This window comes from Callorhinus ursinus, unplaced genomic scaffold (assembly GCF_003265705.2).
Source record: "Callorhinus ursinus isolate GAN/ISIS: 27379988/994484 unplaced genomic scaffold, GSC_fseal_2.0 scaffold4, whole genome shotgun sequence".
Classification (NCBI taxonomy): Eukaryota; Metazoa; Chordata; class Mammalia; order Carnivora; family Otariidae; genus Callorhinus; species Callorhinus ursinus.
This window is the reverse complement of record NW_027397066.1, coordinates 32,448,142-32,470,709: the sequence shown is the minus strand read 5'-3', so window position 1 is coordinate 32,470,709 and position 22,568 is coordinate 32,448,142. Positions and strand designations below refer to the sequence as shown.

At 39.2% G+C, this 22,568-nt stretch overlaps 2 protein-coding genes across 6 annotated transcripts; one reads left to right on the top strand and one right to left on the bottom strand.

Moving 5' to 3' along the window:
- Window positions 1-840: 840 nt before the first annotated feature.
- On the bottom strand, window positions 841-16,897 carry LIAS (lipoic acid synthetase). Of its 3 annotated transcripts, XM_025887819.2 has the most exons (11): window positions 16,731-16,889; window positions 15,457-15,629; window positions 14,045-14,138; window positions 12,801-12,881; window positions 10,526-10,682; window positions 10,382-10,439; window positions 8,339-8,467; window positions 6,185-6,330; window positions 4,394-4,464; window positions 3,491-3,602; window positions 845-1,356 (listed from the first exon to the last, which is right to left on the bottom strand). In XM_025887819.2, exons 1-11 carry the CDS (start codon window positions 16,773-16,775, stop codon window positions 1,301-1,303), a joined length of 1,122 nt encoding a protein of 373 aa, XP_025743604.1. In that variant the 5' UTR covers window positions 16,776-16,889; the 3' UTR covers window positions 845-1,300. The 3 variants fall into 3 exon arrangements, 2 of the variants coding, with proteins under 2 accessions (XP_025743605.1, XP_025743604.1); XR_003211389.2 differs by lacking the exons at window positions 845-1,356; window positions 6,185-6,330 and having other exon boundaries at window positions 3,524-3,602; window positions 16,731-16,896; XM_025887820.2 differs by lacking the exons at window positions 10,382-10,439; window positions 10,526-10,682; window positions 14,045-14,138 and having other exon boundaries at window positions 841-1,356; window positions 16,731-16,897.
- A 103-nt stretch (window positions 16,898-17,000) lies between these two features.
- On the top strand, window positions 17,001-21,402 carry RPL9 (ribosomal protein L9). Of its 3 annotated transcripts, none has more exons than XM_025887821.2 (8): window positions 17,001-17,021; window positions 17,473-17,519; window positions 17,606-17,721; window positions 18,228-18,323; window positions 19,305-19,437; window positions 20,628-20,708; window positions 20,930-21,044; window positions 21,307-21,402. In XM_025887821.2, exons 2-7 carry the CDS (start codon window positions 17,474-17,476, stop codon window positions 21,034-21,036), a joined length of 579 nt encoding a protein of 192 aa, XP_025743606.1. In that variant the 5' UTR covers window positions 17,001-17,021; window position 17,473; the 3' UTR covers window positions 21,037-21,044; window positions 21,307-21,402. The 3 variants fall into 3 exon arrangements, with proteins under 3 accessions (XP_025743606.1, XP_073747649.1, XP_073747648.1); XM_073891547.1 differs by lacking the exon at window positions 17,001-17,021 and adding an exon at window positions 17,036-17,342; XM_073891548.1 differs by lacking the exons at window positions 17,001-17,021; window positions 20,930-21,044 and adding an exon at window positions 17,029-17,342.
- The last annotated feature ends 1,166 nt before the right edge of the window (window positions 21,403-22,568 follow it).

The window sequence follows — 22,568 nt, the reverse complement described above, 5'->3', positions numbered from 1 at the left end:
GGGGCTCAAACCCACAACCCTGAGATCAAGAATCATACGCTCCACTGACTGAGCAGCCAGGCGCCCCTGAAATAACAGATTTTAAGGAGGGTGGTTGCCTGAGATGTTTAAAGTTGGGGTAATTTTACAAAACAAAATTTATTAGGATCTATAAAGTAAGCCAAAGTATATATGGCTCCTTCGAGTTAAATTAAAATGTAACTCATGTTCAAAGTTATGCATTACTTTTATAAAAAAAAATTAGTTCGCCTATTTGAAAATTCAAAATCAAACTGGCCTTCTACATTATATATTTTATGATTTTAACCATCTAAAAACTTCCTTTGCAAGAATGTAGTAGAAAAACAGGATTTAGAGTCAAAAGATGAAGTTGAATTCTAGTACCTGGGAAAGAAAATCCTCCTCAGGTCATTACCATCACATACAACCCCCTTACCGGAGTGGTGTGAAAAATAGAAGGAATCAATGGGATAGTACACGTGGATGTAGCAAACTACTGTAAAATGAGGGTTGACACCCTTTTTCTTAGGTTCTACTTCCCTGTCTTCGGATACCATCATGATCTTGGTTTCCCCGAGGTCCTACCCAAGTAACTATTGTGAAACTATTTTGCAGGTCTGAAGCAGTCATCCCAATGTAAAGAATCAACATGCAAACTCATCAGCCTTTCTAAATTATTCCAGCGATGCTGCAGTATTCTGTAAAGGACAGATGCCGACTGTAAGGAAGCAGATCACAGCCTCGAGCTGTTTCTGTTCCATCACGGTATGTCATTTTTCACAAGTGAAATGTGACGATGATGTACAGGTAATAGGATTGGAAGCTTTTCTAGTAGTTTTTCATGTATTTTTATTTATACTGTTAACAGTAAAACTCTTAAAAGATATTTTATGATTATATCACAGCAAGCAATTGTTTAATAGAACAAAGAAGATACGCTAAAAGGCAAGTGAATTAATTAAATATGCACAGCTGTCGACGTGTTTTTTTTTTTAATTTTATTTATTTATTTCAGAGATAGAGAGAATGAGAGATAGAAAGCACGAGAGGGAAGAGGGTCAGAGGGAGAAGCAGACTCCCCGCCGAGCAGGGAGCCCGATGTGGGACTCGATCCCGGGACTCCAGGATCATGACCTGAGCCGAAGGCAGTCGCTTAACCAACTGAGCCACCCAGGCGCCCTCGACGTGTTTCTTAAAACAAAGAGACTGAGGTATGTCCACTGGAGTCAGGCATTCTGGTACCACTCCTATTAGCCATTGGAATCAGATATTCACAATTCATGTGATCTTGAAGGTCTTGTTATATTTGAGAGGACTTTTTTCTTTTAGCCACTAGATTTTTCAGGAAAAATTCACCTATTTAGGAAAAATGAAAACATATTACTACCAATTTAACGTAAATTCAGAATTACACTTCAGTGTTTCCCTTCTATTTTTTAATTATTTTTTTAATGTTAAGGTCTACACCCAATGTGGAGCTTGAACTTGCAACCCTGAAATCAAGAGTTGCATGCTCTGCTGACTGAGCCAGCCAGGCACCCCATTAGCTTTATCTTTTTTTTTAAGTAAACTCTACCCCTAATGCTTACAAAAATTTTTTTATCACTACAGTCTCTGTTATTCTTTCTAGTAACTCAACATTTTAAAAGGGTAACCCTATCGTATCTACGTACTATTGTATTGTATGCTTTTGAACATTTATTCCACTTTATGTGCACTATCTATTCCTCACCACTGACAAAGTATTGCTGTTGGCACAATCCATTTCAGAGAGCAATTCTGCTACATTATTAGCCTGGATCTGATGTTTATAAAACAGACCTCATTGCAGTTGAGCAGACTCATCTGATGGAATCCCTTTAGCTTATTCCCCTCTAGGGAAGCAAGAGCTCTTCATTTATAATGGGCTTTCTCCCCACCCCCTCAGTTGTGCCTGAGCATTAAGATAGCTGCTCAGAGGGGGCACATTTCCTTTTCAGGTCATTAGGGTTCCATTTAGTCTCTCACTGTTACAGCACAGCTCAGTGCTTATTGGCAGAGCCCAGCACCGCAGGCCTGGTTTTATGAGTCTGGTGAACTTTGCTATGTCATCTTATATACACGTATAACTGCAATGATCATATGTGTACCACAACCACTAAGAATCCCAAGGTTCACAACCCAGCCAAGTAATGGAGAGTTATCCATGCTCCTCTAGACCTTATCTAAATCTGGCAGGAGCAGAACCAACATTACCAGACCCTAACCCATCATCTGAGTCTAATGCTCTACATAGTAGATCTTTTATTAGTAACTTTAAAAGCATTAAAAAGTTCATAATTCACTTTCTTATAAATGTTAAAAGTTTTCCTTAAAAAACAAAATAAAAACTCCTTGCAGGTGATTTTACTTTACTCTAACCACTCTGGAAGCTGATGTTAGTTCTATTCTTTACAGAGGTTTTCAGCTTGCCAGCAGAATTCTTCTTGCTTGAAGAATCACTTTATTGGCTTCCAAAGCCTCCACATCCTGTGAGTCAGTGTTGAATCAAAGTCTTGGGTTTTATAACTAGGATAAGCTGTTGTTAGTTCATTGAAATGTCCTGAATTTCTTTATAGGAACACACTGAACATCACTAATACATGAACATTAGTTTTTACCAATAGAATGCATGCCTAATTTAAATATATCCATGATTTAAACCCAATATATAACACAATCATCTAAAAGATCATTTACAGTAATCATGTAGTTTGGATTGATCCAAAAATAACTGCTTATTCTTCAAGATATTGTAATTGTTATGTCCAACTGACAGGGAAAACATAAACATTTTTTGGATTAAATTCAGGCTTCAGATATGTTCTCATAGACTTTTTGATGGCCATTATCACATGACTTTTTATCCCTTGGAAAAGGCTTTTCTTTTCATAAGTCAGCTCAAGCTATTGATCAAAATAAGAGCTGAAATTACAAAGGTGAAGAACTGCAGTGTAGCTAGTAAAAACAGTAACAATTTCTATAAGGAAAATAACCTTACGAATTTTTTTCCCCGTTGCCTCTGGGAGGAAAACCACAGAGATATTAAGAGAAACAGCAATGCAGTCAAACAGCTACTTCTCAGGATTTAAACTGATCTGAAATTAGGAGTTTAGAGATGCAGCAGGCATGACAGCGAATGAATACACATTTTTCAGAAAAACCACATTATATACTTAACTGGTATTTGTCACTTCTGAATAACCTACTATTGAAATCCACACAAAGAATAAGCTGATTCCTCCTGCTTTCGTCACAGTAGCTGAGCTAGAAAGGGGGAGCGGATTCTTTATTTAAAGAAAAAAACAGGCTTAAGAGAAATTTTTCCTTAACATGTCCTCTATGGAGCAAAGTTCCTAAGGAAGTTCCAGAAAAAAACTTATTTTTTCCTACAAAAGGCAACCACAGCTATTATAAATTTAACATGGAAAGTTATGGTCTAAATAAAACCATGCCCTGCAGTCTAACTTACCTGCTTTATATGAAGAACGCACCAGAGGGCCACTAGCAGTGTAATGAAATCCAAGTTCATTTCCTACTTTTTCCCAGTATTTGAACTTTTCAGGAGTAATGTATTCGTCAACCTACATTTAAAGAATTCATTCAGATAAATATTAGAATTTCCCTAAATCATTGTGATTCTGTAGAAAATCTATGCTCATGCATTCAGGATGGTTTTCACTTCAGAATTTACCCAGTTGCCCAGAGGCTTTTCTCCTCTCCTTCCGCACAGACGACCTGTCTACTGGTTACTGGGCCCCTCTATCAGTACTCGATCACGGGGAATTAGAGAGGAGGGAAAACATCAATTTTGTAGTACATTAACTATTCCAAAAGATGAGAAAGACGAGATTATCTATAGAGATTACATATCTGTATTACTCCTTCACTGACTAACAGGTATAATCAAGAATTAATCACATCTCTAAGGTTCGTGAGGACCAGACTTCCATGTCTTGTCTCGTCTTTGGTGCTCAGCCCTGTGTCTGGCACACAGTCACTACTCGACAAAAGGTTCTTGAACGAACGAATGTCCAATACAGAAATAAGAAGACTGACTTTTCCTTTTTACTTCACCTCTGGCTCTCATGTCACTCTAAAACAAATCACAAGATGACCAAGTGTGAATGAATGCCATTTCCCAACTATTTAATTCTTTTCCTGTACATTCACTGAAGTCGTACAATTTTCAGGGCAGCAAAAAAAGTGCCAGTATATCTGTTGGCTTTATGCAGATAATAAAAAGGAAACTGGGACTTGGAAATATACAGGGAACATTACAGTAGAAAGTCAGCAGCTTCTTAATTGTACCTATGGACGACAAAGATCTAATTCAAATTACCAGTGAACGTTCGGTAATTCAAGATAGCAATACCTTAAGGTGGCGCTTTGTTGGTTGCATATATTGTCCTAAAGTCAAACAGTCCACATCGGCTTCACGAAGTGCTGTAGAAAAAAGGCACACATTACATTAACAGATTGTTTTTAAAGATTTCTTAACTTAGAAAAAAAATTTATTTTTAACTAATCGCTACACCCAAAAGGGGGTACGAACTTATGATCCCGAGATCCAGAGTTGCATGCTCTATAGACTGGGCCAGCCAGGCGCCCCAAGATTTTTTTATTTTTAAGTAATCTCTACACCCAAGGTGGGACTCAAACTCAGAACCCTGAGATCAAGAGTCATATGCTCCACAGACTGAGGAAGCCAGACGCTCCATTGGCAGATGTTTTTATGATGCTGTAATTGTAGATTTAAGCATAATTTCCCTGGGCATAATTTTACTGCAGAACAGTGTGAATTTTACACTGTCCCAAAACCCTGATGTTGGGGAGTAAGACTATATCTATCCATTTAAAAGTGCCAGGGAATATGAAAAGGATTGGAAACATAGGAATGAGTAAGACAGTCATGAGGGGCTGACAGAAAGAAGGACAAATAACTCTAATACTATGGAATAAATGCTAAAATATGGGTTAAGGGTACTTCGAGCAGGAGTCTGTTGGGCAGAAAAGAGGAAGGGAATGGTATACAAAAGGCCTGAAATCACTCATATTATAGACCAGACATGATATACTCAGTTTTAGTACCTGTGCAAGATATGCTTGGAGGATGTGATTTGACCTCTCATGTATCGGAATCTTTCTAGTACAACTGTAATTTTACTCTAGTAAAGAGGAGCTTTTTTTTTTTTTAAAGATTTTTTATTTATTTATTTGACAGAGACAGCGAGAGAGGGAACACAAGCAGGGGGAGTGGGAGAGGGAGAAGCAGGCTTCCCGTCGAGCAGGGAGCCCGATGCGGGGCTCGATCCCAGGTCCCTGGGATTATGACCTGAGCCGAAGGTAGGCACCCAACGACTGAGCCACCCAGGTGCCCCAAGAGGAGCCTTTAATTACTATTTGCACTTGTTACTCTTAGAACCAATAAATAACTGCAAGTAGGCAAAGGATCCTCATGTAAATAACAGGGTTTTTTTTGTCTTTGTTTTGTTTTGTTTTTTACAATTTATAAAGCCCAAGAATCATAAAGCAGATGGGGTTATGAGACTAAGATTCAGCAAAGTCCAAAGCACATCATATTATGTGACGTTACCAGTAAGCTCTTCCTCAAAGGCCTGGCTTCATCTTATTCAACTTGTCACTGCCTGTCAGAGCTCCTGGTACCTGGCGGGCTCTTAAAACTATGCAATAACTAAATAAGAAATCTGGATAAAATATTATTTTCACTTGATTAAAGGGTACGGAATAAAATGGGATACAAATTTCATATCCTTTCTGCATAACATTCCATAGTGTTCTAAGAAAACATACTTCTGGGCGCCTGGGTGGCTCAGTCAGTTAAGCGTCTGCCTTCAGCTCAGGTCATGATCCCAGGGTCCTGGGATCAAGTCCGTGTTGTGCTCCCTGAGCAGCGGGGAGTCTGCTTCTCCCTTTCCCCACTCTCCCTCTGTGCTTTCCCTCTGACAAATAAATAAATAAAATCTTTAAAAAAAGAAAACTACTTCCTTACTTTTTATGCTGCTATTATAATCATATTCTGTACTTTGTTCTTATTGGCACTTTCGCTGAGACTATGGAGGAAGCATAACACGGCCTTCAAAATGGAGTTCCTGCTATTACTCAAATTAAATGAAAAAGAGTTTTCATTTTCCAATTTCTTTACCTTTCATTGTTGCATATATTTGCTCATCATTTTCGCCTAAGCCCAACATTATAGATGTTTTAGAAATCACACCAGGCCGAACCTCCTTGGCGTGTTTCAGTACGCGCAGAGACTGGTTGAAATTGGCCCGGGGATCACGAACTTTCCTTGAAAACAGCAGGGCTGTTGTCAGCAAGAATAACCACAAGCTCAACTGAGTACATAGTTATGCAAGCAAGTTAAAAGACCGGGAAAGGACATTCTGGACATTATATTACATCATGTCGCTCAATCCTAGCATTTGTGCACAAATATCTAGCTGTGACTTTTGTGAAGAAAATCAGGCTTCACTGGGCCCCGTAGTTCTGTCTACCTTTAAAGCCTTTCAAGCCCAGGGCAGAGAAAACTAGAATGGAAGTAATTCGGTTTATGAATTACTCATTGAGAAACCAAAATTCGAAGCCGAGAATGAGTGATTGTAAGGGATAGTCAAGAGAGAAGAGAAAAAAGAGTGGAAGAAAATCTCAATACCGAACAAAGGAAAAACTGTTTAACATGTACCCACATTTCAGAGGTCTGAAACTTTTATGTTCAGTTCTTTTCTAAAGACCAAGCTGCCCTCTGCTGGTCAGTATACGACACTGACATCTCTTAGGTAAAAATGCATGGTTCTGGAATTTTCACTGGAAAGGATAATGTTTCTTATGTGAAACCAGGGAAATTGGCACCCACTGGTGGTAGTATCATGAGAAATGACAGCGCTGGAATAGGCCGTGTGTCAGACTTCAACAGCAGCCAAACCACCACGTTTTAAATGGCGAGAAGGCCAAAAGGAAGGAGTTGCTTCTCAGCTGACGTTAATCCAGTATATGTCTGAATCCTAATGCACCTTTATTTTGTGTAACTGACTTGCTGTTATTTTTAATCAGAGACCAGTTCACAGGAAGAAAGGAAACCAATTTGTGAATTTAAAAATAACCACAAAACCCGACAATACCAAACATAACTACTCTAGAAAGTATTTCTCCATTGGCTTTGTTATGCTCCCTAATGTTTATGATTTAGTGGAAAGGCTGGTTATTGTTTATCATACTTTTTTCAAGTTCTATAATACAGATAATGTGTAGCAGCTATTAAGATCACTGCCAAATATACTTTACTAAAATTAAATAAACACGTTAATCTTGCCTGAAGGTTAAATTTTCATCTTTCTGAAATATGAATATGATCATTAATGTGGCATAACAATCTGTAAAGTTTCCTATTAACGTTATTAGAAAGAATAGTACCTACCTTTTAAGAGATGGAAGATACATCTGAAAGATAAGTGTTCCTTTTGTATCACTTATTGCATATTTTAGTGCCAAATGTATTTTTTTTTTAAGATTTTACTTCTTTATTTGACAGAGAGAGACACAATGAGAGAGGGAACACAAGCAGGGGGAATGGGAGAGGGAGAAGCAGGCTTCCCGCGGAGCAGGGAGCCCGATGCAGGGCTCGATCCCAGGACCCTGGGATCATGACCTAAGCTGAAAAACGACTGAGCCACCCAGGCGTCCCCAGTGCCAAATGTATTTTTAAAAATCTTTTCTTGGGACGCTTGGGTGGCTCAGTTGGTTATGCAACTGTCTTTGGCTCAGGTCATGATCCTGGAGTCCTGGGATTGAGCCCCACATCGGGCTCCCTGCTCAGCGGGGAGTCTGCTTCTCCCTCTGACCTTTCCCCATCTTGTGCTTTCTCTCACTCTCTCTCAAATAAATAAATAAATAAATAAATAAATAAATAAATATTTTAAAAGTCTTTTCTTTTTAGAATTACAATCATTCTTTGAAAAAATAACTCATCGGCACTTGGCAGTATGATACTATTTAAAAAAAAAAAAGATGCTCATGATGTATATGTGCACCAAAACATACACACATGCACATAAATATATACACTTAGGTTATGGTAATTGATATTACTGGGTGGAAATATTACGGGTGATGCTTATGCTCTTTTTGTTGGCTACATTTTCTGATTTTTCTATAATACGTATATGTTGCTTTTGTTAAGAAAAGAAACAGAGCTCATTTTGTAAAAGTCAAATAGAAAGTTCTCCCCTGCAAAACATGAGAGAAGATAGCAGATTCTGGCCCTCCAAACTTGCCAATGTGACTCTGTACATGAAATCACCTCTGTAATTCTGGAACTGTTTCTACATTATGTGCATACACATCCAATCCTGACAGAGCAACTTTTTCTATTGCTTTTAGATCTCCTCTGAAATCAGGGGTGAGACATTCCACAAGAATTTTTGGATTCCTATGAGGGAAAAAAAATAAGTATCAAACTGAGGCAAAGAATTCACATAACTATTGCTCAAAACAGAAATTACCAGTACTCGTTTGGTATCAGTTTCAACACAGTTATCTTTAGAATCTTGCCAATCTGGGAATCATGCTTTAGAAAGCATGAACATACAAATGTTCATATATAAACTGTTATATGAAAAACAAAACAAAAAAAACCCTGAACATCAAATATTACATACATAGCAGTTACAACAGATCTGCTTGCAAATAATGATCAGAAAAAATTTTGAGATTAATAGATTTATACTTTATTGAGCAGTATTAAGTTGCTCGGGCGCCTGGGTGGCTCAGTTGGTTAAGTGACTGCCTTCAGCTCAGGTCATGATCCTGGAGTCCTGGGATTGAGTCCCACATCAGGCTCCCTGTTTAGTGGGGGGTCTGCTTCTCCCTCTGACCCTCCCCCTCTCATTCTCTCTCACATAAATAAATAAAATCTTAAAAAATAAATAAAGAAAAGAAAGTTGCTTAAAAGAATTCAAATATAAACATTAAAACATGAAATATAAAATATTTTTTTATTCTTTGGAAAGTAAATTGGGACAATTCTTTTTTTTAAAGATTTTATTTATTTATGTGAGAGAGAGAGAATGAGAGACAGAGAGCACGAGAGGGAAGAGGGTCAGAGGGAGAAGCAGACTCCCCGCTGAGCAGGGAGCCCGATGTGGGACTCGATCCCGGGACTCCAGGATCATGACCTGAGCCGAAGGCAGCCGCTCAACCAACTGAGCCACCCAGGCGCCCCTACATTGGGACAATTCTTATGTGAATGCAAATAGTATTTGATTGCTTTAATTCTGATTTCTTTAAAAATTCATCAAATAGTGACATCCTCCTTTCCTCAGGCAAATATTTCACAAGTGCTGTGGGTTTTAAAAACTGTTTTCTGAGTTGCTGAGTCATAAGCTTTGCTTAAATGAAATACAAGTTAAACATTAATCTTCTTATTTATATTCTGGCTATATCTATGCATTCAAGCATTAAAATGTGAACTAGGTCATAGTGCTGTTCCCTCTGACAGCAGTAGAAATGACTAGGACAGCTGATAAATTTTTTCACAAACCCAATGGCAAAGTTTCTGGACCTGTTTCCTGAGAGAACAGATGTAAAAAGGACCACATACATACCCTCTCATAAGATAAAAGAAAGGTTGAAAGAACATAGCTTATAACTCACTGTTTTTTTAATTGTAAAGGTGAGACACATCACCTTTGTTTGTGAAGTCAATTTAGTGGGTTGCAACAGAACTTTTTAAAGTAAACTATTAAATAAAATAGAAAACACTAGGGGAATCATTAAAAAAAGGATCTACTAAGTGCTAGGTGCTCAACTAGCACTAAGCTGTACGAAGCAAGCATAACTCCTTTTTTAATGCTTTTTAAATAGATGGAACTGAATATTAATAAAATGTGGATCATGGGTAAATTTCCCAGGGCATATGAATATGGATAAAATCTATATCAAGCATTGCATACTTTAACAATGTGGGAGCTTATCTCATTCTATATACTTCTAGATGATGATTTATTCAAAATTAGTGCCGGGAAGACTGCAGTGTTATACATCTCTTAAAAATTACTCAAAGTTTAAACTGACACTCAAATATGAAGGACAGGTTCTATGGCCTAAAGGTCCGTTAAGTCTTTGCTGCTGAATCCCTAAAATTTTATGCAAATATGTATCTGTATGTTTGAATATACTTTTTCTGGAGAAAAGACCACATAATTTCCAGGAGGTTATCAGAAGGGTTTATAATCCCCTAAAAGGTTAATAACCTCTGCTTTAAGGTAAACACCTTAAAGAAACTGAATTTATATGGGCTAAAAAAAAGTCCTCAAATTACACAAGCAAATGCAAAAACAAGTACCTTTCCTTTAAGTATGATACAGTCTTTGCAAAATGCTCAGCTCCTCCATCAGGCAAATCTAGAAACAAAAGAGTCCACTGCTCAAGATGATGTCACAACTTATTAAGGGCCAATTTCTGGAAGAGGCAATGATGACGCACTAACCATCTCGATCCACAGATGTCAAGACAACATAATCCAGACCCCACTCTGCAATTGCCTTTGCAGTATTGTAGGGCTCACTGGCATCCAGTGGAGGCGGATTTCTTGCAGTTTTCACAGAACAAAATCTGCAACCTCTTGTACATGTGTCACCCATCAACTAGAACAGAAATGTTATAATTTAAATCACATAGATGGATGACCCGAAAGAACATATGCTGACAGAATAAAGCAAGTTACGAAAAATGAATATAGTTTGATTTTGCTTATAGGAAATTTGAAACATTCAAAGGTAAACAAAATACAGTTAAGAAATACAAATATATGTAATAAAACTGGAAAGAAAAGAAAATGTATGGGGTGCCTGGGTGGGTCAGTTGTTAAGCGTCTGCCTTCAGCTCAGGTCATGATGCAGGGTCCTGGGATCGAGCCCCATCATCGGGCTCCCTGCTTGGCAGGAAGCCTGCTTCTCCCTCTCCCACTCCTCTTGCTTGTGTTCCCTCTCTCACTGACTCTCTCTCTGTTAAAAAATAAATAAAATCCTAAAAAAAAAAAAAGAAAAGGAAATGGTAAGCTCAGGATTAAAAATGGTGTTAAAGGAGGGGCGCCTGGGTGGTTCAGTTGGTTCAGCTCAGGTATTGATCTCAGGGTCAAGAGTTCAAGCTGCATGCTGGGTTCCATGCTGGGTGTGAAGCCTACTAAAAAAAAAAGTTAAAGGAAAAAAAAAAGGTGATGCGATCAGGAAAGGATGTACAGGGAGGTTCAAAGATAATATTAATGTTCTACTCTCAAACTGGAGGTATCAGGCTGTCAACTATACTGTTACTCTTTAAAACCTACATATAGTTTATAAAGATTCTTTTGTACCTATTTGATATTAATAAAAGTGATTTTATTTTTTTAATGATTTTAAAGGAAATAAAATATTCAATTAACATATCAACATGTAGGTCTCTGTAGGAGTTAAACAGAAGGTGCAGCTCCTTGTTAAATAGATGAAACAGAAAACACATAAAATCTGCTTCCTTTGGCTTATTCTTCAGGACACTGCTTCTGCTGCTACAGGTAACTACCATGTTCTGGCTCCTGCCAAGCATAGCCATTGCAGATGTTCTGGGGCCACTGGAGTTTCAAACCTGCAAAGTGATGGGTTGAGATTTTGGAGGAAAAAGCTCCTCTTTATGTTTAATGCCCACCCCCCCGGGGGAGGGGGGTGAACTCATTTCTATGGTCCCAACATCCCATAGGGATTTACTGAAACAATGAACTCTTCCCAGAAACCAGTCATGAGTCAGTGGGGAAGGGCCAGGCAAGGGATGAAACCAGAGATTTCCATCATGGAGTGTTCAAAATCACTCCTTCCTTCAAGAACTGAGGTTCTATAACTTGGATAAGCTCTGCAGCCGGCTCCATTTCATAAGAATCCTTGGTTCCTCAGGTAAACAGCCTCCTACTGGTACAACACAGACATTCCCAGACAAGTATGAACTTTCAGTTGCACACAATTAGATTTAACCCCAATACCTCAATCTCTAAGCCCCTATGGATAAATACGGTAGTGTGCACAGTTAATACCAATTCTGACTCCACCATATTAAGATTATACATCTCACTCTTTTTCATTTAACTTTCAGGGCCCTCCTACTGAGGAGGGGGGAGCTTATATCTCTACATCCACTGCTGTTCGGCTTGGCCATGTGATTTACTTTGGCCAACAGGATGAGAGCAGGCATGACCAAGCAGAGGCCTCAAGTGTGCATGGATGGTTTGCTTGCTCTCTGGTGCTTTCCATTCTTCATGATAAGAATATGGCTTGGAGACCTGCTGGTCTAAGGAGAATAAAGCTCTGTGGAGCAGACCTGGACCCTGAGACCTCAACCTACTTCCTGCAGTCCATTTTCAGCCCCCTTCAGTTGCCTCAAGTACCCCAGGCAACTGAAGGGCCATGAGAGAGAAAAATAAATGCTTATTATTGTTTAAGGGGAAAAAGTTAAGCAATCATGAATAACATTTCCAAAAATTAACAGAAGAGGTATCTCAATGCAGCACATGATTAACTGTCACATACATGGAAAAATCAGTAATAGATTTATTCAGAGAAGGATGAGAGCGTATCAGCCTAGATTATTTTGTCAGGTTTTTTCTCTCATATTTCTCATAAATTCATATGTAACAAAAAATCTGGCCAGAGATTCAGAGTGCACATTTTTAGGAGAAAGACGTAAAATATCCCTTTCAGTTTCTAGACTAAAACTCTATTGGCTGAGGTTGTTCTTACCATGATTGTGGCTGTGGCAGTGGCGTACTCCCCACCTCCCCAACATTCCCCAATGTTGGGACATCGAGCTTCCTCACACACCTGTGAGTAAAAAGGAATGGAATACAATCAAGTTGAAAATATTAACCAACTGAGCAAATTAGTCATCAGGCATTTTAAACTGTCCATTCTTTACAATGTATTTATGAAGAAAGTCACTATTCAAAAATGCTGTTAAACTGTCAAACTGTATATATATTAGGATCCCATTTTTAAATTAAAAACAATAAGAATGGATATATTTTATACGTGCAAAGAAGGTCTGGATGGAAATATGCTAAAAAATAAAAATGGTGTAGTTAACGTTTGCAATTGCATATATTATGCTTCACATTTAACATTATATTCTTTCCAATAAGCATGTATTTAATTTGTAATATAAAACATAGAAAAAACCTCTCATCTCCTACGTTGCAGGGGAAAAAAATCTTTTTTTGTACTATTAAGTGTGAAATTAAGAAATATTAATTACCTTTTGTTTCTTTTGCAAGGAAAATGATTTAAAAAATTTTTTTTTAAGATTTTACTTATTTGTCAGAGAGAGAGAGAGGGGAGAGCGAGTGCACGCACAAGGAGGGGGAGCAGCAGGCAGAGGGAGAAGCAGGCTCCCTGCTGAGCCTGGAGCCTGATGTCAGATTCGATCCCAGGATCCTGGAATCATGACCTGAGCTGAAGGCAGACACTCAACCGACTGGGCCACCCAGTCGTCCCTAAAAAAAAATTTTTTTAATTTTAATTTTAAGTAATCTCTACACCCAACATGGGGTTTGAATTCACAATCTCAAGATCAAGAGTTGCATGCTCTACCGACTGGGCCAGCCAGATGCCCCGGGAAAATGATTTTTAAATGTATTTCCAGGGGCACCTGGGTGGCTCAGATGGTTAAGCGTCTGCCTTTGGCTCAGGTCATGATCCCAAGGTCCTGGGATCAAGTCCCAGATCGGGCTCCTGGCTCAGCGGGGAGCCTGCTTTTCCCTCTGTGTCTCCCCATGCTCATGCTCTCTCTCTGTACCTCTGTGTCTCAAATGAACAAACAAAATCTCTTAAAAAAATGCATTTCCATTACTGATAATAATGCATCCCTAAACATCTTTATTCACTTTCCTTGCTGTTTTTGATATGTGTTTTATTAAATTTTAAGTTACACATATGCAGAAACACTACAACTTTTAATTAAGAGGGACATTTAACACTTTGAAACTTACTGTATGGAGATTCAAATTCCGCAATGTATTTTTAAGTTTATTGTAATTCTTCCCCATGGGAATCTCTGTCTTTAGCCAAGGAGGTAGTCTTAACCTGAGGAAAGCCAAACATAACTATCCATTAACAAATATGTTCCCAAATAATCACACAGCTTTGAAGTTACTTTGCTCTGTAACAATTCTTAGTGCAGAGTTTTTTTTCCATAATCCTGGGGTTAACTCTTACAATTTCTGTCATAAGAACAGAGACTCAAATTTAGGTTTGTTCAAACCACTTCAGAAAACCCTCGTAATCGTGTCTAACAGAGCACTATGCTCATGTCTACCTTTTGCAAAGTCACAAAGTAATGCTATCTTAATGAAAGAATGAGGAAGTTTTTGAATATCTCATTCCCCAGTGAATAATACTGACAAAAGTTATCTATTTGTTCAGAGAAAGGAGAGATCCCACAAGTGTTCTTTCTGCTCTACATTCCAAATTTATGACGGTTATTAAATGAAAAAAAAATCTAAACGTTGGAGTGAAGACTATGTATCCTCAGGTTCCCCCTGACTTACATCCACTTGTGAACTAGAAGTTGTTGGGTAAGGTATCTCCCAAAACAATTTGTCTTCTCTGCAAAATTCCCTCATCATTCTTTTGAATTAAGGCAAAGTATCCATAGGTCATACGTACATTGAATAGGAGAAGCAACAAGTTAGATCATCAATACCCAGTAACAATGAAAAATTTATCAAGATCAAATCGACTAGAAGCAAGGTGATGTTTGTTCTCTGAAGAAATTTTATGCTGAATGCACAAAGGGAGATGGTAGTATAGGATGGGTAAGTCCTAGGAAGACTGAAGAAAAACTGTCAAGAGGATTCCAACAATTTCAGCTATTTACCTGTTCTATGTCTGTTATCTCTCTCTCTCTCTTTCTCTTTTTTTATTAACATATAATGCATTATTTGTTTCAGGGGTACAGGTCTGTGATTCATCAGTCTTACACAACATACAGCGCTCACAACAACATACCCTCCCTAATGTCCAGCACCCAGCCACCCCATCCCTCCCACCCCCTCCACTCCAGCAACCCTCAGTTTGTTTCCTAAGATTAAGAGTCACTTATGGTTTGTCTCCCTCTCTGGTTTCATCTTGTTTCATTTTTTCCTCTCTTCCCCTATGATCCTCTGCCTTGTTTCTCAAATTCCACATATCAGTAAGATCATACGATAATTGTCTCTCTGATTGACTTATTTCACTAGCATAATACCCTCTAGTTCCATCCACGTTGTTGTAAATGGCTGTTATCACTTCTTTCTAATGATTTTTAGCTAAATATACCAAGTCTGATTAAAATTATAATTTGGGCTTGGTTATATCTGAAAATAATGCACAATGAAGGAATTTATCTCAAAATTTCAATTACCTTTCTCCTTTCTGGCGTTTTAAGTTTCCTTTATACTCATCCCACTTGCTCTTGTCCGCAAGATCACCAGATACAAAATCTTGAAGGTCTGGTCCATTTTGTAAGAATTCTTTTTTTTTATCTGGCAAGGAACTTACTGCTCTGACTGGACTGCATAAATATCTTCCAAATACCTAAAGACAGAGTTCGGTAAGACATGTATATAGTGGGGTTTGAAATAACTTAGTTTTAACCTATTTAAATACCTAAAAAGAGAGAGTAAAACCATAGAACTGATAGAGAAATTATACTGAACAATTTTCAAGCTCTGTGTAGGAGCTCAGAATCTAGGATTAAAGTCTCTTTTTAAGAACAAACGAAACCTAAAAGAGAATGGGAGCTAAATGTTTACTGCTAGAGGTACAATAGATTTGGAAACCTTTGGACCTGGCTCACATATGTCACACTTTCATGTAACCCACTTAACTACTAAAAGTCTGTCTTTCATAAAGTTTAAACTGCAATAACGAGATGCCACAGCTTTCAATTTTCCACTCCTGAGTTGAGTCAAGGACGTTTAAAAGGAAATTTGCAGTAAGTCTCTCTTATTTGGGCTTTGGATAGACATAGGTGTTAAAATGTAGAGGTAATGCTCAGTTGGTTTCAGAGAACTGAAAGGAGGGAAACCAAACCTAATGTTTTAATTTTCTATATTACATTCTATGTTTGAACACGGTAGTCACTCAATATACATTTGCTGACCGTAAGAAACCACTGGCTTCTAGATCTGAACACAAACGTGTACGATAGCCAAAACACTAAAATTCACGAGTCAGTACATGCAACGCAAGAGAACCTTCAACAATTAAAAAAGAGTGCCTGTTAGGGTGCTGCGGGACTGCTACTGCATTTGATCACTCTGCCGCTAAAGGTAGAGCACAGGTTTTTGTTCTCATAGCCCAGACTGGTGTCTAGTACAAAGTAAGAGCCCATCACAAGTAGGAATTTGGCGTGCTCAACGCAGTGCTCCTATAATGCTCCAACTAATACAGGGTTCAGATCACTCTGACAGCAGGAAAAAAAGCCCTCATCACCTGCCAGAGACCTACAAACCAATACCAGAGACTCTACCCGATCGTGTGTCGGGAGAATTAAATGAGATACTACATGAAAAATGTTAGATCAGCGCCTAGCTAAAAGTCAACGCTCAGTAAGTGCTGGCCTTATTATTGGGCGCTCTGAAGAGATGGGAGCCCTTCCACCCCGGCCCGCACCCTGCTCGCCCCGCCGCTCACCCAGGGCCCCACGGCGCAGGCGGCGCCCCCGCAGCGCAGAGACATCCCTCTCTTTTTTTTCTAGCAGGGTCGAGGGATCGCTAATTCCCGGGAAAGACAGCTCTACAAACCGTCGCTCGGCTTATGACAAGGCACCTGAGCCACCACTGACCCTGCGGGACTTGAGCTGCTCCGCGATTGGCTGCTTTCGCCTGGTGGTGTCGCGCGCTCATAACGTCATACGCAGGGGCCTTACGGCCTACAAGAACGTGATGACGAAAAACGTTCTCTCTTTGCCGCATCTACTGCGAGGTGAGGTTGATTCTTAACTTTGTGGGTTCTGGGAATCTGAAGCCATCGGCTCGGGGAAAGTCACGGGCGGGAGTCTGGCGCTCGGAGCGTCTATGTTGGTTGTTCCCCAGCGTGGCGAGCGCCATATGGATCTGGTGGCCCTGGGATTCGAGCGCTGTATTGGACTTGTTGGCCTACCCCCGCCCCTCAGCCTTGCCGGGCTGGCGCCGCCGTAATAGGGCTGCTAGGGTTGCGCCGGGCGGGAGTTCGCCGGTTGTGCTCATAATACCTGCTTAGGAGCTGCTCTTTCCAGGCCGGGACTCAGCGGGGGCTGCTCTCCCGGTGGGTGTTCCTGTGTCTGCCCCCGGGTTTCTGCTTGCCAGGCTCCCGGAGGAGTGGAGCTCCGCGCAGGGTAGTGCGGCCGCAAACGGGGGCCGCGCCGGCCTCGTAACCCCAGGTGTTTGTGTTTCAGAATGAAGACCATTCTCAGCAATCAGACTGTCGACATTCCAGAAAATGGTATGAGACCTGATGTTTATGTTCTTACGTCTTTACTGCCTGCTTTGTACCTTGTTCCGAGGCCTCACAAATACGTTCTCTCGTAGTCGACATCACTCTGAAGGGACGCACAGTTATTGTGAAGGGACCCAGAGGAACCCTGCGAAGGGACTTCAATCACATCAATGTAGAACTCAGTCTTCTTGGAAAGAAAAAGAAGAGGGTGAGATACGGGTTTTTTTTTTTTTTTTTTTGACGCATTCATTGTTTCTTTGGAAGGTACTGATTTAATAGCACCGAATTTGGTTGCTGTAGGAATTAATAGAATTGACGGTCAGTGTTTTAGCTTAAAATTGGGTGTCCAAAAGTGGAGCTAGTTTTGGTGGTACTGCTTTAGTGAAGTTGGGAAAACAAATTCTGAATAGATTATAAACCTCAGTATTAGTACCAAAGTCGTCATTAGCGTCAGGGTTATATACTGTTCATACTGTATATAGACAAGTGAAGTATGATGCAACTTGAAAAATCAGTATTTCTGGGTTGACATTCCGTTGTGAAATGGGTCCTGTGATGTATAGTAGTAAAAAGTAATAATTGAGGGCTTTATATGTGGTTGCTTTAATTAGGGCTAATAGTTGAATCTAGAGTAATTCCATGAATAAGTGGATTTTTCTTTTCAAGCCGAGTTATTACTGGAAAGAATTATATGAAGTTTTTGTTCCGTTACAGCTCCGAGTTGACAAATGGTGGGGAAATAGAAAAGAGCTGGCTACTGTTCGCACTATCTGTAGTCATGTACAGAACACGATCAAGGGCGTTACACTGGTAAGCAGATTGATCAGACTGCTTCGTTTTGGAAGGGGAAGTTTTTCAGCTGTAATGTATATATGCAACATAAATGTCTACTGCAGAACATAGATTATGCCTGTAATTTATTGAGGTAGTTGGGAAAGGTGATCTTGGCAGTTTATAATGGGCATCCGTGGGTCTTTAAGATTAAGTGATAAATGTGAGTAAAGACCATATGGTCTTAATACTAGACTGATGGTGGGTTTTTTTTTTTTCCACACAAAATTCACAGCTTCAGGATGTGTGGTGTTGAGGTTTTTTGTTTGTTTTTTAAAAGAAAATGTAGCACATAGGGTAGGCTTTGATTTCTTGTTGGCATGCTGCTCCTTGAAGGCAAAGAAAAAGCTGGATCTCCTTTCTGTGCTCCTTGTCTACTTCCCTAAAAGCATATTTGATGTCACTATTCTCTTTACAACTCCCTCTCCCCCCCAGCCTTTAAGATAAAGTTCATGCTGCTGTGTCTTTGCTGAAATGCTTTTCTTTGCATTAAAAGTCAGTCCTTTCAGAGTGCACCTCATAATGGCACCCTTCAACTCCATTATAAGCCTGTTGGGTCATGTTTCCCCTATTTACCCTTGCTACCAGGCTAAGTTCCTTGAGGGAGAGGGCCTGTCTGAATTCTTGTCATTTGGTATACCTTAGTAACTCAGTAAATGTTAGTCCAGTGTCCAAGATGAAGGGCTTTGGGGTTCTCATTTTTAAAAGCTGGCATTGTTTACTGTGGTCATAGGAAATAGTAAAATAAATGCTTTCTTAAACAGCCTGTGAAAAGAGTCAAGCATGTTTATACAATTTGGAAGGTTTGGTGCAGGTGTCCGTTGTTACAGAATCTTGACAATGAGTGCTATGTGAGGACTGTTTCATTTTTAAATTATAAATAATGTAAGCATCCTACAAAATTTGAAAACTGGATTTGTCAAATTGCTCAGCTCTGCTAATAGTTTGTTTACTTGACAGGGCTTCCGTTACAAGATGAGGTCTGTGTATGCTCACTTCCCCATCAACGTTGTTATTCAGGAGAATGGTTCTCTTGTTGAAATCCGAAATTTCTTGGGTGAGAAATACATCCGCAGGGTTCGGATGAGGCCAGGTATGTGCATACCTTTTAGGTACGGTTTAGAAATGTTTACTTGTGAAGATATGTTTTGGGTTGGCTATAAATCCATGTTTACTTCAGAATTGTCCATTTTGATTATGCTTGTAATAACTCTTGGTGTTAAGGTTTTATATCATATTCGTACTGATTGTGATTCTTAAAGGCTTATGCATTGGAGTAGTTTCAGGAGGTGTTAGCTGTGTTTAATTCTCTTTGCAAACTGAGATCCTAAAAAAAAGAAAGTGTGAATAGTGGTTAATAACATAGACTGCCTAGGGGCGCCTGGGTGGCTCAGTCATTAAGTGTCTGCGGCTCAGGTCATGATTGGCGGGAAACCTAGTTCTCCCTCTCTCACTCCCCCTGCTTGTGTTCCCTCTCTCTCGCTGTGTCTCTCTCTGTCAAATAAATAAAATCTTAAAAAAAAAAAATAGACTGCCTAGGTTCAAATCTCAGTCTCCTACCATCCTTGGGCAAATCATCTACCTCTCTAGCTCATTTTACTCATCTAAAATTGGGAACATCTCATGGTTAAATGAGTTAAAATACACTTGGAACAGTTCTTGATAACATAGTAAACAACCACATTTTGTTTTTAATCTTTTTTAGATATTAGAAAGTTGTATTTATTTAAAAAAATTTTAATCTCCACACAATCCCGAGATCAAGAGTCAACATGCTCCACTGACTAAGCCAGCCAGGTGCCCCAACGTTAGAAAGTTTTAGAGCTTAGTGCTCTCTTGATGCTTGATTCCATTGGGGTGAGAAGAAAGAATTCTTAGTACCATTTAATGAGTTTACAAAAATACTATGTGGTATTAGCTATGGTTAACAGCATTTAATGGGAACCCTTATATAAAAAAAGAAACTTCAGAGGTACCAAATCTATAGAGTCCTAGGAATAAGACTTGATAAGAAAGCTGTGAACAGCTAAATTGCATTAGCTGAATTACTGTCTTCTCACTCCTTGACTGAATCACTGAAAGTCTTAACTACTCTGGAACAGATTCATTCAAGCAGGAACACAAGATTTTGCCCAGATTAAGTTAGGTCCTGTAAAATCAGAATCTCAGAAGTTTCATTTGTTTTGTGGAATTGTAAATGGAATAAAGTGCTACTTTAATAAATTATATTGTACAAATTTGATTTTATTTTTACACTATGTGAATGCCTTCTCCCTTTTTTAGGTGTTGCTTGTTCTGTATCTCAAGCCCAAAAAGATGAGTTAATTCTTGAAGGAAATGACATTGAACTTGTATCGAACTCAGGTTTGTATGTTTACTATGCCTAATTATGCCTATAAAATTTTGTTTAAATCTTGTAGTTGAATACATTGTGTTCTTATTTGGTGAGCTTTTTCATTTGTGGAATTAAGTAAAAGACTACCCCAAAGATAATAGGCTTTAAGTATGGCATGTAATAAAATCCTTTTATTTTAAAATGAGTTCGGCTGGTAATGTAGTTTCCTTATCTTTTTTACTGTTAATAGCTGCTTTGATTCAGCAAGCCACAACCGTTAAAAACAAGGATATCAGAAAATTTTTGGATGGTATCTATGTTTCTGAAAAAGGAACAGTTCAGCAGGCTGATGAATAAGATCTGAGGTAGGTTCTTGCAGTGTCTGTAAGTTTCCTTACTGCTTTAGTTTCAGAGGTCTTAATTTATTAAGTCTGAAACTGGAGTTGTAATGGCAGAAAATGAGTTACATTCTGGAACACAGTAAATGGCAGAATAAGAATAGTGACATGCATTTTTACTATGAACTAGTAAGTCAGAATCCTAAACTTGTTTTAAGATTATTTAGAGTAGAACTTGTTTTGGAGGGTATTGGTGGGAATTGACAGATCTTTTTATTTCTTTTTACAGTTGTCATCTACAGAAACAGCAAAAGATGCCGGGTGATTTTTCAGACTTGTGATATTTTAAATATGCAATAAAAGCTATACTGATTTGGGCCTTTTTCTTTCTTTTTTTAAAGATTTTATTTATTTGGGGGAGACCGTGTGAGAGAGCGAGTGAGGGGGAAGGGGCAAAAAGGGAGGGAGAAGCAGGCCCCGCGGAGCAGGGGGCCCGGTGTGGGGCTCCATCCCAGGCCCCCGGGGTCACGACCCGAGAAGGCAGGCGCTTAACCCACTGAGCCACCCAGGCGCCCCTGGGGCTTTTTCTTAAACCAGTAATCCTTTCCAACTATGAGGCAGTTAAACCATTCAGAAGCAAATTGCAGTGTGCCAAGAACAGTAACAAGGAATAAAACAGGAGTTTTTTCTGGTAAAACTTAATGGGAAAATTGGCTTGAATTTGGTTTTTTGAAGGAATATCAAGGGCATTTCAGGCAAGAGAAATATAGTACGAGTGACAGCACCATGTGACTGTTCATCATTAGATGTAGAACTTTTGGGAGAGATCCTGAGGGTATCTGATTTTGCAGAGGCATAAATTTGAATATTTGTGTGGTAAGTGTGCTTGAGTCACTTGTCTGTATACCGGTAACTTGTGGAAAAAGCGGAGGTGTGGCATGAAGTGATGAGGTTAATTTGTGTTTGTGATTAATGTCATTGTGTCCAAGATGCTCTGAATTTTCACTCTCTACCCTACCTCAGCCATTACTCCAGAATCTCTTAATTCTATGTGTCACACTTTTAAATGTTACCATATAAGACTAACTTAGCACGGTTGCCCCCAATCTCTTCAGTTTTCCCCATCTCATTTGATGGAAACTCCAGCCTTCCGATTTCTCAGGCAAAACATTCAACCTTGATTTCTCTTGCATGCTACACATTAAATCCATCAGGGAAGTGTAGGCTTTGCCTTCAAAGTAAGGTATGTTTAAGGACTTAGAAGAGGAGTGCCTGGGTGGCTCAGTCAATTAAGCATCTGCCTTTGGCTCAGGTCATAATCTCAGGTCGTGGGATTGAGCCCCACTGCTCAGCGGGGAGCTTGCTGCTGCTTCTGCCCAACCCCTGCTTGTGCTCTTCTTGCTCTCTAAATCTTAAAATGAGCAACCATTTGGAACGTATGGATCTTACCGAGATCTTGATTTTAAATGAACCAACTAGATATTTTGAGTTAATCTTTGGTCAAAGTTTTTAAATACAGGTGTAATGATCAACTATATTTTGCTCTGAAAT